The sequence below is a fragment of the Thunnus albacares genome, chromosome 1 (assembly GCF_914725855.1).
Source record: "Thunnus albacares chromosome 1, fThuAlb1.1, whole genome shotgun sequence".
Lineage (NCBI taxonomy): Eukaryota > Metazoa > Chordata > Actinopteri > Scombriformes > Scombridae > Thunnus > Thunnus albacares.
Genome location: NC_058106.1, coordinates 1,914,961 through 1,927,911, shown reverse-complemented (window position 1 = coordinate 1,927,911; position 12,951 = coordinate 1,914,961). Strand labels below are relative to the sequence as shown.

General features: G+C 37.7%; 1 protein-coding gene across 2 annotated transcripts; it reads left to right on the top strand.

The window, feature by feature from the left end:
• Positions 1–1,558: 1,558 nt before the first annotated feature.
• mthfs (5,10-methenyltetrahydrofolate synthetase (5-formyltetrahydrofolate cyclo-ligase)) lies at positions 1,559–11,566 on the top strand. 2 transcript variants are annotated; one of them, XM_044346947.1, is made up of 3 exons: positions 1,559–1,705; positions 7,283–7,547; positions 10,760–11,566. In XM_044346947.1, the coding sequence occupies exons 2-3, from the start codon at positions 7,337–7,339 to the stop codon at positions 10,984–10,986; spliced, it is 438 nt and encodes a 145-aa protein (XP_044202882.1). In that variant the 5' UTR covers positions 1,559–1,705; positions 7,283–7,336; the 3' UTR covers positions 10,987–11,566. The 2 variants fall into 2 exon arrangements, with proteins under 2 accessions (XP_044202882.1, XP_044202801.1); XM_044346866.1 differs by having other exon boundaries at positions 1,560–1,947.
• The last annotated feature ends 1,385 nt before the right edge of the window (positions 11,567–12,951 follow it).

Sequence of the window (12,951 nt, the reverse complement as noted above, 5' to 3'; positions counted from 1 at the left end):
TACAGGCGCAGTTTTCCCACCTTGAACGGGTTGTGCAAAAGGGGCTAGAGAGAGCAGAGCTTTTCCCTATAGCGTGAAAGTGTCTGAATTAACAAACAGTCAGATGTATCCAAATCATATTGTGACGTGTTGTAAGACTATTTCATTTATATAAATTGTTTGTCCTTGTTTAACCTTGAAGATGGCCTATTAGCCTTCTACCTATCACCATTTTAGGCTGCATAATGTTTTTATAAAAATAATTTCAAATATGAAATAGCCATTCTTCTGATAAACACCCTCAATCTAACTAATCTAGACTAGTGCAGGTGACTGTTTCTTGATTTAGTCCAAGAGTTTAGGTGGTGTAGAAATGCAGGAAATTTGTTTTAAATTACAATTTTTTTTATAATAAAAAATATGATTTTTTAAAATCATAACCAGGCACCCATGGTTGATGAAGTATATGAAACTGTACAGATTTAAAAATATGAATATTTTGATAAGATTTATGTGGGTACTAGCACACAGAGGGATTAAGGGCAATGAAATTGTGGATGCATTAGCAAGCAAGCAAGCAGTTTATTTATATAGCACCTTTCACAAATACCAGTCACAAAGTGCCTCACAGTCAAAGAAATAAAATCAAATGCAATCAGAATAAATAAAAAACAAAGACAACAGATAAAACATACAAGGAGAGCAGATAAAACAGTGAAATTAAGATATAAAATAGCACGTACTACCCAAATACCTGTCTGAACAAATGGGTTTTTAGCTGCTTTTTAAAAGAGTCTACATTATCCAAGGACCTTAAGCTTGTTGGAAGACTATTCCAAAGCTTAGGGGCTGCCGACTGGAAAGCATGATCTCCTTGGGTCTTAAAATGTGTACGAGGTACACTTAAAAAGCTCTGGGCGGAGGACCTAAGAGCCCCGCTAGTGGCGTAGTGGTGCAGAAGGTCTGTAAATTACTGTGGAGCCTGGCCATGCAGGGCTCTATAAGTGAGCACCAAAATTAGCAAAACAGGCACTGAAACATGAGGAGATCATAGACATTCCACTCAGTAAATCTGAAGCAAAAGGAATAATCAAAAGAAACATCATTAAAGAGAGGCAGCACAACTGGGACAACACCTTTATGTAGTACAGCGAGAAGAGGAGACCATCTTAACAAGGCTGAGGGTAGGACACACATGACTTAATAAAACACTGCAATTAATCAACAAACATCTCTCAGGATTATGTGACCTATGTCAAATAGAGGAGTCAGTGGAACATGACATTTTGCAGTGCAGCAAGAATTATTAAAGAGGGAAATCAGGAAGTTTGGAGTGGAAGAGTATGAAAAGTGTATTTGCCATCAGGTTAGGGAGTCTATTCCACTACTTGAAAGAAACTGGATTGATCAAAAGAATTTAGTGTTCAGGAAATATAGTTTTTTTTCTTTCTTTTTCTCTGATGTTTGTTTATTAAGTTAGATAACTCTGGTTCACACTCCAACATAGTGGGTGGCGGTAATGCGCTTTTACGGTGATTGCCACTCGCCGTAAAAACGGTAAGAAGCAGAAGCAGAAGAAGAAGAAGAAGAAGCAGAAGAAGAAGGCGAAGAAGACGACTGTGGGAGACAGTAGTTAGGGACACTATCGCCAGTGTTTCCGACTCCTGCCATCTGTTTATACACCTGTTAATGTGTAACTATTGCAAAGTTGCATGCAGCGATAACGGTACAAATGTCGAAATCTTTTCTTCCACAGTACAGACAACCGAAGCAAACACTAAACCATAAAACGCTCCACTGAGCTTTTTGTTGAATCGTCTTCTGTTGCCACTGTTATGTAAAGTAGACAGAGGCAGAATGGCAGCTTTACGTGCAGCCAAGCAAGCTCTAAGAAAAGAAATAAAACGACGGGTTTCTGCGTTGAGTGACCAAGAGAAACATCGACAGTCTGTAGTCGTTTCACAAAAGGTAAGCGACAGTTAAAATGACGCTAACTGTATAGAGAAGGGTATTAGCTTAACTAAGTTACCTGTGTGCAAGAAACGAGAACAGAAGACAAACTTATTGAATAAGAAAACGATACAGTTTTCCAATTCAGCACTACCGTAATAGAAATGTTGGAAGATGACGAGATTTTTTTCATTCGTTCATTCATTCAGTTCAGCATACATCTAGTAGAACACGAAACTCTTAAGATCAAAAATTGCCTTCATTAGGTCTTCTTCCAGTTAACCATGGCATGGTGGGAGTGGGCAGTTACAGTCAGCCAGAGCTTTAAGTTGATAGTTTATTGAAATAAAGTGGTTTTGGTGTTTGAAAACAGTGCCGAAGTGATTAGTTTCTTATTAGTTTATAAAGTTTTAAGTTAAGTGCTAGCTGGTATGTAACTACTGATAATCAAAACAACTTTGGAATGACGTCTGTCTTTGCTAACTGTTGACTCTCAACATGCTCCCTGTCGCCACCTGATGATGCTCAATTACAAGTGTGCTAGTGAGCCAACTCAATAGCAGTGAATTAATGACATTATCAGCTTCACCTGTGTCCAGTGTTTGCAGATACAAGCCTCTACATAGTATAATGACACTATGAGATTTTCCGCTGTTAAATAACATAGAAGGAAGAGATGAGAAAAATATAATTATAATAATTGTAAATGATGTAAACAAGGACACAGATTATGTGTCATTGAAATGTGTTAAATGTGTTAACATAACTCTCTCCTGTTCAATACAAACATGCTCCTTATTTAGAGGCTTCCTAAAGGAAGGGAAATGTCACGTGCCTCAGTCACGTAAAACTCATCAGAATTCAAGCTAAAAGAACATGAGATGATGTTGTATATAATAATTACGTTAGCCTGCACCATGGTTGCCCAGTAACAAGTCACTAACTCTAACTTACAAAAAACTTGTGATTGTTTTAATTATAGTAACAAGTTTTTATATAATTATGATATATATTTAACTTAGGCTACCTTCTGATGTAAGAGTAAAGAAGTTAGAAGACCTGCTGTACTGTACTCACTGTAGTTGTGCATCCTCCTGGTGTTTATGTGCAGTGAGGGATTATTACTGATTTCTGTTTGTGTTTCTTTCCCAATCTTACTTTGGCAAGTACAGTCTTATCATTACCAATAGTTTGTTTACCATACAATGTTATAAGTGTTGAAGTGTGGTTATATGTCATTAAAATGCGAAAAAAGTATAAGATGGTCGCATTTTCAATGATGTGTGAATTGTAATTACAGAGAATATCCGAGCTGTCCATTTAGTTGACAATCGCATCGGCAGATATCCGATTACTATCAGACTTATTTCCACATATGATTGAGGCCCGAAACAGATCTGATAATATCCGATTCCATGTGCTTTTTTCCTGTTTACACGTTCATAATGCATATCCTATGCCACATGTGAGCAAAAAATCGGAATTGGGTCACTTGTACCAGGCAGCGTAAATGCAGCCTTAGATGTAGGCTGTTGGGAGTGGAGTCTTTGGGAATCTTACTTTAAAATTGTGCACAGCTGCCCTGTACACCCGAACACAGGCTTCTACCTTTTCCATTGTTGGTATAGTGCATTTATCAAAGAGAAACCATAGCTGTGTCTCAAATCACATACCTCCGTGTACACTATGCACTCACTGGCATAGTGCGCAAAATTTGACAGTGTAGTGTTGTCTCAAATCAAACACAGCCATTGTGCACTTAGCGGAAAACGGGACGATTGCAAATTACCGTTACCTAGCATTAGCATTTGCGCTACCAAATACCATTACAAATTGCTAAATTAACCCAAAAAACATACTGATGGCTTATAACCGACAAAAGTACAGTGGTTCTTTGTGCTAAAAACACATGTATAACTTACATTTGTATAATGTGGTGATGTTCACATAGTTACAAGGTACCCGGCCGCCATTTCCAGTTTGAAAATTGGTCCCTCCCCCTCCACTACGTAGCCAAGATGGCGACCATTGAGGGCGAGAAGTGTCCATAGTTCCACACTCAACTTTTTGACCGTTTTGAGTGCACCATCCGGGTACTCACAGTGCACTGCATCTTTCCATACTTCTCAGTGTGAACGCACTTCTGCACTCAAAATGTTAAGTGTAAGTACAGAAGTATGCGATTTGAGACACAGCACGTGTTTACTTAATCCTGATGCCTCACCAGGGACCTAAAAGGCATTTAACATTTTATTTTTTCAATCATTTTGGCTGTGATTATGATGTAGCCATGATATTTGGCAAAGGTGTATATTTTTTTTTATTGAATTTTGAATTCAGCCACAAATCCTATATTAAGTCTATAATAAACTGTATAGAAACAATAGTAACTTTCAGCCTGTTAGGGCCCTTTTAGGTCCCATTGAAACCCATTAAAACCACATTTTTTGATCCCCTGGTTGCTACAGCATAAATTCATGCTTTCTGTTTTATAAGACTTTCAAACTGAAGCCCTGGCCTCAAAATTGTAGTTTTTACTATTTTACAGTTGATTGAGCCATTTTCTCTTTTTTTTTAACCTTTTGTGCTAAATGCTCACCTTTCTGACAATATTAACAAAAACTGAAAATGTATAAGCATTGTAAATGTAGAATTTATGGCAGAGCTGTTGCAGGCCTGGAGTTAAGTCATTTTTAGGGCAAGGCCACTTCAGCCCTTGATAAATACAAATATATTGGAGCATTGCAGCCAAAACCAATGGTGCAATAACAATAAGTGATAATAACAGTGTATGAAGACGAAACAATATACAATCAACAATTATTAGTTAGTGTATTGAAAAACAGTACTGAGTTTCTTAAATCTGTACACTGAATGTTTGACTTGCTACAAAATGTCTGATTGTTTATTTTAATAAAAAATATGAACAATTCATTATATTAATTGTTATTGTTATATTTTAATGATAAAATAAAGTCTATAAATGGTCTAAGGGTGATCAAAATGAATCTGAACAAGTTTCAACACCCATGCAACTATTAGCATTTGAGTCTGCAATCATAGGAGCAGTCACAAAAATGATATAAAACACTTTTTTACATGTTAAACATTAAACACACTGATGACTAGACTAGGATGATAGCTGCGAGTCATGTAACAGCCGACAGACTCTCCTGATCTGTCTTAACTTAGAATTGGCTGTCTGCTTACAGGGAAGTGTGTGTGTGTGTGTGTGTGTGTGTGTGTGTGTGTGTGTGTGTGTGTGTGTGTGTGTGTGTGCCCATCTCACAGCAAGTTGTAAACTCTGTGTATGTTCGTAGTTAGCTAACACTGTGCAGCAATATCCTGGTTAGGGATGTCAACAGTTAACCACCAAAAATATTTTTGACCGGTTACACACATTGGTTTGTAGGTTCATTTGCATACACAATCCACTAACGGCTAGACAATTATGTGTTCACAACATCAGATGTGTAAAACTGACTCTTACAGAGAGTGTTGCATTACGGGTTGTTTGTAGCATTAATGTTGCTAAGCTAGCTGGTGTCTTAAAGTCTGTTTATAGTGAGTGTGTTAGAGTCAGTCGGCACTAAAAGTGTTTTGTTAGTCCAGTTTAACCTGCAGGAGTTTCTGTAGGCTCATGTTACATATTTTTCTGCCATGGAGGAAATAAATTCATGGCAAATGAAAGCAAATCCAAAGCATCTACTGACATCTATACTGCAGAAATGGAATATATCAAACTGCCAGATACCACTGTCACAGACAGGTGTCACAGGCAGTCTTACAAATACTAACTGCCACAGAAAATGATTTTGACCACTTCCAAGAGTCTAGCAGGAGAGCATTTAAAAACACAACATTTATTAAAACTTCCACTGTACAGTGCTTAGCTGCTTGTGCTTATCACATAACGTTAACTGTTAGCTAATGTTAGCTAACGTTAAGTGAAGCTAAGTGATGTATTATTGTATGCTTTATTTCAAGAGCAAAATAAGGTCATATGCTATTAGAAGTTAAAAACTTTGAGACTTTACATAGACTATAAATTAACAGGTGAGATTCTTTACTTTAATCTTATACTGCATAAAAATAATAATGCATGAATATCACTGTTGTTGCTAATCATTGACATATCCCAGACTGTGATAATCAAAACAAATTCACCCAGCCTTTAGTATATTGAAAATATTTCAATTTGTGTGTTTTTTCTTTTGTAAATATTAGTGGTATCATCACAAAAACTGGCTAAAGTTAAAGGGTTAGAATTCTGAAACATGAATGAATATTTGGTAGTTATGATCAGGACTGATGTTTAAAAAAATAAACTCAGTGAAAGTATAAAATTATATTAATATATAATATTTTTATGGCCATTTTTGATTTGGACCTTTTAGGTCCCTAATATGCTGAGAGGGAGTTTTCTTTTTAAATCTGACATTGTACAAAAAATAATAATGCATAAATATCACTGTTGTTGCTAATCATTGACATATCCCAGACTGTGATAATCAAAGAAAATTCACCCAGCCTTTAGTATATTGAAAATATTTTCATTTATGTGTTTTTCTTTTATAAACATTATTGGTATCATCACAAAAACTGGCATGCCAAGGGTTAAAATTCTGAAAATGAATGACTGTTTGGTAGTTATGATTAATGATCAGGCCTGAAGTTGGTTAAAAATGTAACTCCGTGAAAGTGGAATATTATATTAATATATAATATTTCTATGGCAGTTGATGGGGACTTTTTAGGTCCCTAATATGCTGTATTGATAGTATTTTAAAGTGAGGCACAACGGTCAAATATGAATCAAGCTTTGGCTTCTGTGAACAAATTCAGAATCATGGAAGACAAAACTCTTGATTCTTTTGGGAATACTCTGTGATCCAAAAAAAAAAAAAAAAAAAAACTTTTATGGGGCCTTTTAGGAAAAATGTATCTTAGGCCCCTCTTGTACTCAGCCACTTTCACCTCAGCCACCACATGGCAGCTTCATTATATTTTACCTACAACCAAGGAAACCAACCTTCCTGCAGCAGGATTGCTGTGTATCAATTAGTTTCTGGTCATTTGAAACAGAATTTTATTTTTGAAATATGCATCATGTGAGCATAACATCAACTGAAATTATGAAGGTTTTAAAAAAAGTAGGATCAGCCATTAGACCCTTTACTGCTGCATATTACCAAACAAATTTGCAGTTCAAATCAAATCACCACAAAATAATTGCCACACAGTGACCCTTTGTGGCCCCTGGGGGGACTTTAATAATGCAGCCTTGCCTCTGCTCCTGGGCTATGATAACATCACTGATTCTAACTTTCCTTTCCTCTGCGTTTGCTTCTAGCTGTTCAGACACCCCAAGTATGTGTCCTGTAAGCGGATCGCAGTGTTTCTCAGTATGGACGATGAAGTGCGCACTGAGGAAATCATCAAAGATGTGTTTAAAGGGGGTAAAAGCTGCTTCATCCCCAGATACGAGAGCAGCAGCACCCACATGGACATGCTGAAGCTCAACAGTCTGCAGGACATGGAGACGCTGCCTCTGACATCCTGGAACATCCAACAGCCTGCTGACGATGACAACAATAGAGAGGAAGCACTGGCTGCAGGTAAGCATGTGTGTGCATGTGCAAACACACACCATTTAAAATTGAGTCTTTATATTGCTGATGAACAGGTCACACAACTCTTCTCCAGTGGACTGTGCTTATTCTCAACATTGCTTTTGGTTATAATACATCGGAGCTAGTATTGGAGCAAGTTGTGCAAACTGTTTATCAATAAGGTTTTGATGGATTTACATTGCTCATGCTTGTGCTGACACTGTTGTGCACCTCGCTGTGTGTGCAGTCTCAGAATTAGTAATAATTGTTAATGCGCCGGCGACAGACTTGGATAGAATCATGTTTTCAGGTCGTCCATCCGTCCATCCCATTCTCTCGTGAATGCAGTATCTCAGGAACACCTCGACAGAATTTCTTCAGATTTGACACAAACAATCCCCTTGGATTAGAATTTGGTGGTCAAAGGTCAAGGTCACTGTGACCTCGCAAAACATGCTCTTGGCCCCAACTCAAGAATTTATGTGCTAATTGTGACAAAGTTTCTCATAAATGTCTTATAGGATAAAATTATGAAGTGAATGCATTTTCTATTCAAAAGTTTCAAAGATCAACTTCACTGTGACATCATTATGTTTTGCAAAAACACTTTTCTGGTCTTTATTCAACGCAATAACTCAGGAACAGAAGGGGAAATTATGACCATATTTCACATTTGGTCAGATACTAAATTGGTGACACTAATCTCGGGTGCCCACCTTGAAACTGTGATGATTTTATTAGATTCCTTCTAATAAAGCCTTCACTACAAATATTCTGAGTTTGGACAGACATGGTTGTAAACTGCAACTTGACTGGTTGGCAGAGGCATACAACCATGAGGTGGTATTTCTAGTTTTATTTAAGAAGGGACAATGCACATTAATTAACATGAGCACTTGGGTCCATCATGTAAAAGTGCCAGATATAGCCATACAGGCTAATCTACATCTGCAGTCCCTAGCACGCTGATGGCATATAAAAAAACATTAAAAGAAAACATACAAGAGCACATCAGCATGTTCAATTGTCCAGTAACCACTGTTTTGTAGATCTGGAGAAAGAGTTGAGAGATGTGATGTTCCGTAGTTCTTGTGGGTAGTTTCCAGGTATGTGCTACTCCACTGGGAAACGCTGACTGCCCAAAGGTACTTCTTCTATGTGGTATTTTACAGTCCCCTCTGGTAGATGAATTTTATACACAAGTAAAATATGTTTTTCCAGTTTAAGAAATCATATTTGGTGAAAATGTTTTAAAAGCCTGCCTATAAAGTGTTTCTACTGATTGTAATGTGGTCCTACCTGTCTTTGCCCAGCTGGTAAGATAGTAGTTCATGTGTGAGAGAATCATGGCATTGATGTACAACTTTGAGGCCTCGGTAATTAAATTGTTCCTAATATGTCTAAACTTCGACAAATTGACTTAGACTTAACTTGTGTTTTGAATGCGAGTTGTGAATCTATTATTATGCCTAAATATTTAAAATTGTGCACTACTGATAGTCTTGACAAATAAGAATTAAAAAAAAAAACTATGAATGTCCAGCTTACCTATAATGGAAGTCCATGGTGTAGAGGGGCAGTCAGAAAAGCATCCAAGGCACTGATAGTGAGTTAAATATCCTTTATTAATATGTGGATATACCAACGTGTTTCCACTAAAGGAGTCTTCGTCAGTAGCGAATGACATTTGGGCCGAGAGTTAAGTTAATTTGAAACCAATACGTTCCAAGTCTAAACATATCGTAGCTGTGCACTTATATATCAGCAGCGTAAATTGTCGTGTAACCATGTTTCTGATAGGCATATGAATTTGATTCATATAGAAGATGTTGTAGTTGTTCACTTTTAGGAATGTTTTACAGCTCTGATCAGTCCGATCGCTGGCTGTGATTGGCCACTGCAGCGTGATGTCAAATCTCGTTTCTCCAAAAGTTGACTCTGATCAGCGTCCGCTCGGAGAACGCGCTCCACACATGCCGTCAGATCGCCGTCTACAGGAACACAACGTTGTGACCGCGCGGACTGGTGCGGACAGGTCCGCGCGGACACAACAAATTGCAGGTACGCGGATGTCCGCACAGAGCCCACGCGCACACCCTCTGATGACGAGATGTACGTCACATGGACCCTAGCGGACCCTCGCGGACACGGCAACTATAATTTGAGCTTAATGGTGCGGAGGCACCAAATCTGTTGATGAATGTCAAGTTGATGGGTCCCATTCATTTTCTATGCAGAGCCGGAGATCCTGTCAAAAACTGTTTTGTTCTCAGCTGGAGATAATAAGAATACTGCTGCTACTTTAGTCAGACTGCTCGTTGTGTATAATGAGAGATGGATGACCCTGAATGAACCAGATCTCATTCTTTAGATTGGAATATCACTGTCACTGTCAGCTGGGTTCAAAGATTAAATGTACAAGCTTTTAGTATTGAGAGACCGAACATGTGATTGTATACATTATATTTTGGTAACATTTACACATATTCAGGGAGAAGAATGTCTCCAACATGTATTTTTATCCTAAACCTCTCTTACTTTTTACTGTAATGTTTTGCCCTCACAAATGTCCCAAGCTGAATTCAGCAAAGCTTTATAACTACACAAACTTGCTCATTTCAGCTTGATGAATGTCATCTTTTAATGAACATGGTGCATGTTTGTGACATTTGATCATTAGCCTAATGAAATTCCCTCAAATTACCATTAAAAGCTTGGCTTTGTGAGCAAACTTCATTCACAAAAATGTCATTCATGACAAATGTTGCAGTGTCAGTAGTCTGTATTGGGGAAGTCCTGACTTTCATGACAACAGCTTAACACTGAAAGAAAAACACCAAAGTGGAAAAATGTGCAATTAATTACTTCTGTTAAATAGATAAATACAGCAAATAGAGTATATGGTATTTACATCTAGGAAAGGGGGACACCACTCAAAAAGTGTTATACTTCTGTTTCAGTCTTGTTAAGAGCATGTGTTAAATAGTTATCCCAAATGAGTCATTTTCAATAATTCAATTGATAACACAATATGAATTTTCTGGTGACAAAATCTATAAAGTATTAAATGTAACTCTGAGATATCTGCAGATATAAAGAATATACACAGTTTTGGATAAGGTTTGGCTGTAGCTGGTTTATATATATATATATTGGCAAAGACTGATATTTACAAGAGACCTTTATCACTGACTGCATTGTCTGTTCTCATTGTCCAGGAGGTTTGGACCTGATCCTGATGCCAGGCCTGGGTTTTGACATGTCAGGGAAGCGTCTGGGACGGGGAAAGGGCTTCTATGACACCTACTTGGAGCGCTGCATCAGACACCCCAAAGGAAAGCCTTACACCATCGCCTTGGCCTTCAAAGAGCAGCTGTGTCAGGAAATTCCCGTCAACGACAATGATGTGCTCATAGATGAAGTCCTGTATGAGGATGATGAGTAGCTGGTGAATCATTAGTGGTGGTCCATGAACTCAAAACTATCTATATTTACATGCCAAAGCCTGTTGAACCTTCCATATCAGAGTTTCAACTTGCAAAAGGTCCCCACCATATATGTTCAAATACATATGAAATTTCAGTTCTATAATTAGAAATCCTCTACGCCTCCCTCATTGAAAAATCCAGAATCTATGAATATGCAAATATGTTCACTTCAAAAGTTTTCCTGGACACAAGATGTCTTCTAGTTCACTGTAAAGTCCATTCTCAGTGTATGTGCACTGGAGGCTTCAAGTTTCCACATCACACTTTGTGTAAGTGTGATTAGCTCCAAACTATTTGTGATGTCACAAATCATGCTTATAAGTATAAACCTTGAACTCAGATTTAAGGTGAGCACAGAGAAATTAATGTGAAAACAGCCTTCTAGTGTCAAGCAGTGGAGCTCAAATATCCAACTCAGGGAACAGTAAGCACAAAATAAAAACACATTGCAAGAGTAGGGGGGCTTTAACAAGACATGTCATATTTCTTTAGTCTGAAAATTATGTTTACATTCAAATAAAAACAACTGTATGAAACGAGGTAATGCATCATGTGTCAAGTTTATTCAGAGCACCTCAACATTATATATATATTTTAATGTTTGAATTTTAATTATTGTTGCAATCTAAAATAAAATGGCCATTATGAAATAATGCTGATGAACAGTAACTAATTCTCATCAAAACTGAGTTTGCAGTGATTACTTTTGACTAACTTTTAAAGTATTCTAATTGCAGTAGATGCAAAATTCAAACGAAATCACATATATTGTAAAACATATCAGTTGACAGGATTGTTTTCCCATCAGCTGAATCATTCAGACTCAGTTACCTTAAATGTTTTCCTGCCCAGGTTTAGTAAAGTCATCTATCTGGAGTCCAGCTTGTTGAGCAAGACCTAACCAAGCTCACTGCCTTAGCTCACTACATGAGCTACCTCTCTGAAAAGGAGTTTGACTTTCACCTTTGTATATTGCAATTCATCAGCACAAAATATGCTTATTTGAAATTTGAATTTCTAACATAATACAGCCGCTCAGGTCAAAGTCGTGCTGCTGTCCTTTTTTGATATTTGCAGACAACACCCTCAGAGATGCAAAATATGTACTATTAAATTCTACATTATCAAAAAAGCATGGGTGATTGCAGTGGAATTTACTGCACACATTCATGTTTCCAAGAGGACGAATCCTTTCCATTTTGGGCAGTTTATGAATAATGCTCATCATTTTCAGTTTTTACCCATTGATACTGTAGAGTATGAAGCCCCTGAAAGGTCATGGGAATTATTTTCTGAACTACTTTTGTGTTACCTCACAATAGGTTTTGCATTCCCTCTGTTGTGAAGTTTGCATACGACACCACCATCATCAGCCAGATTTCAAACAACAATGAGAGTTCATATCGGGAGGAAATCAACAATCTTGCAGAATGGTGGACAGAGAACAACCTACTGCTCAATGTCAACAAAACCAAGGAGCTGATTGTTGATTTTAGAAAAAAGGAGGCAAAGACACACAGCCCTGTCTACATCAGGGGAGCTGAGGTGGAGCAGATGAACAGTTTTAAGTTCCTGTGTATCAGCATCACAGAGAACCTGTCATGGACATCACACATCTCAACTAGTAAAAAAAAAAAAAAAAAGAATTCTCAGAAACAACTGTATTTCTTAAAGAAACTTAAGAGGGCAAAATTCCCATCTCAAGTATCCTGACTAGAAACATCACAAATTGGCATGGGATGTGCACCAAGACAGGAAGGCTCTGCGGCAGGTGATTAAAACTGCCCAGAACATTATTGGTACCCATCTACCGAGCATCAGTGATATTGGTGAGGTGAGGCGACGGTCAAATCCAAGATGGCGATAATCAAATCACTCAATTTGAGGCTTCAAAACTGCAGTCCAGAAACCAATGGGTGGTG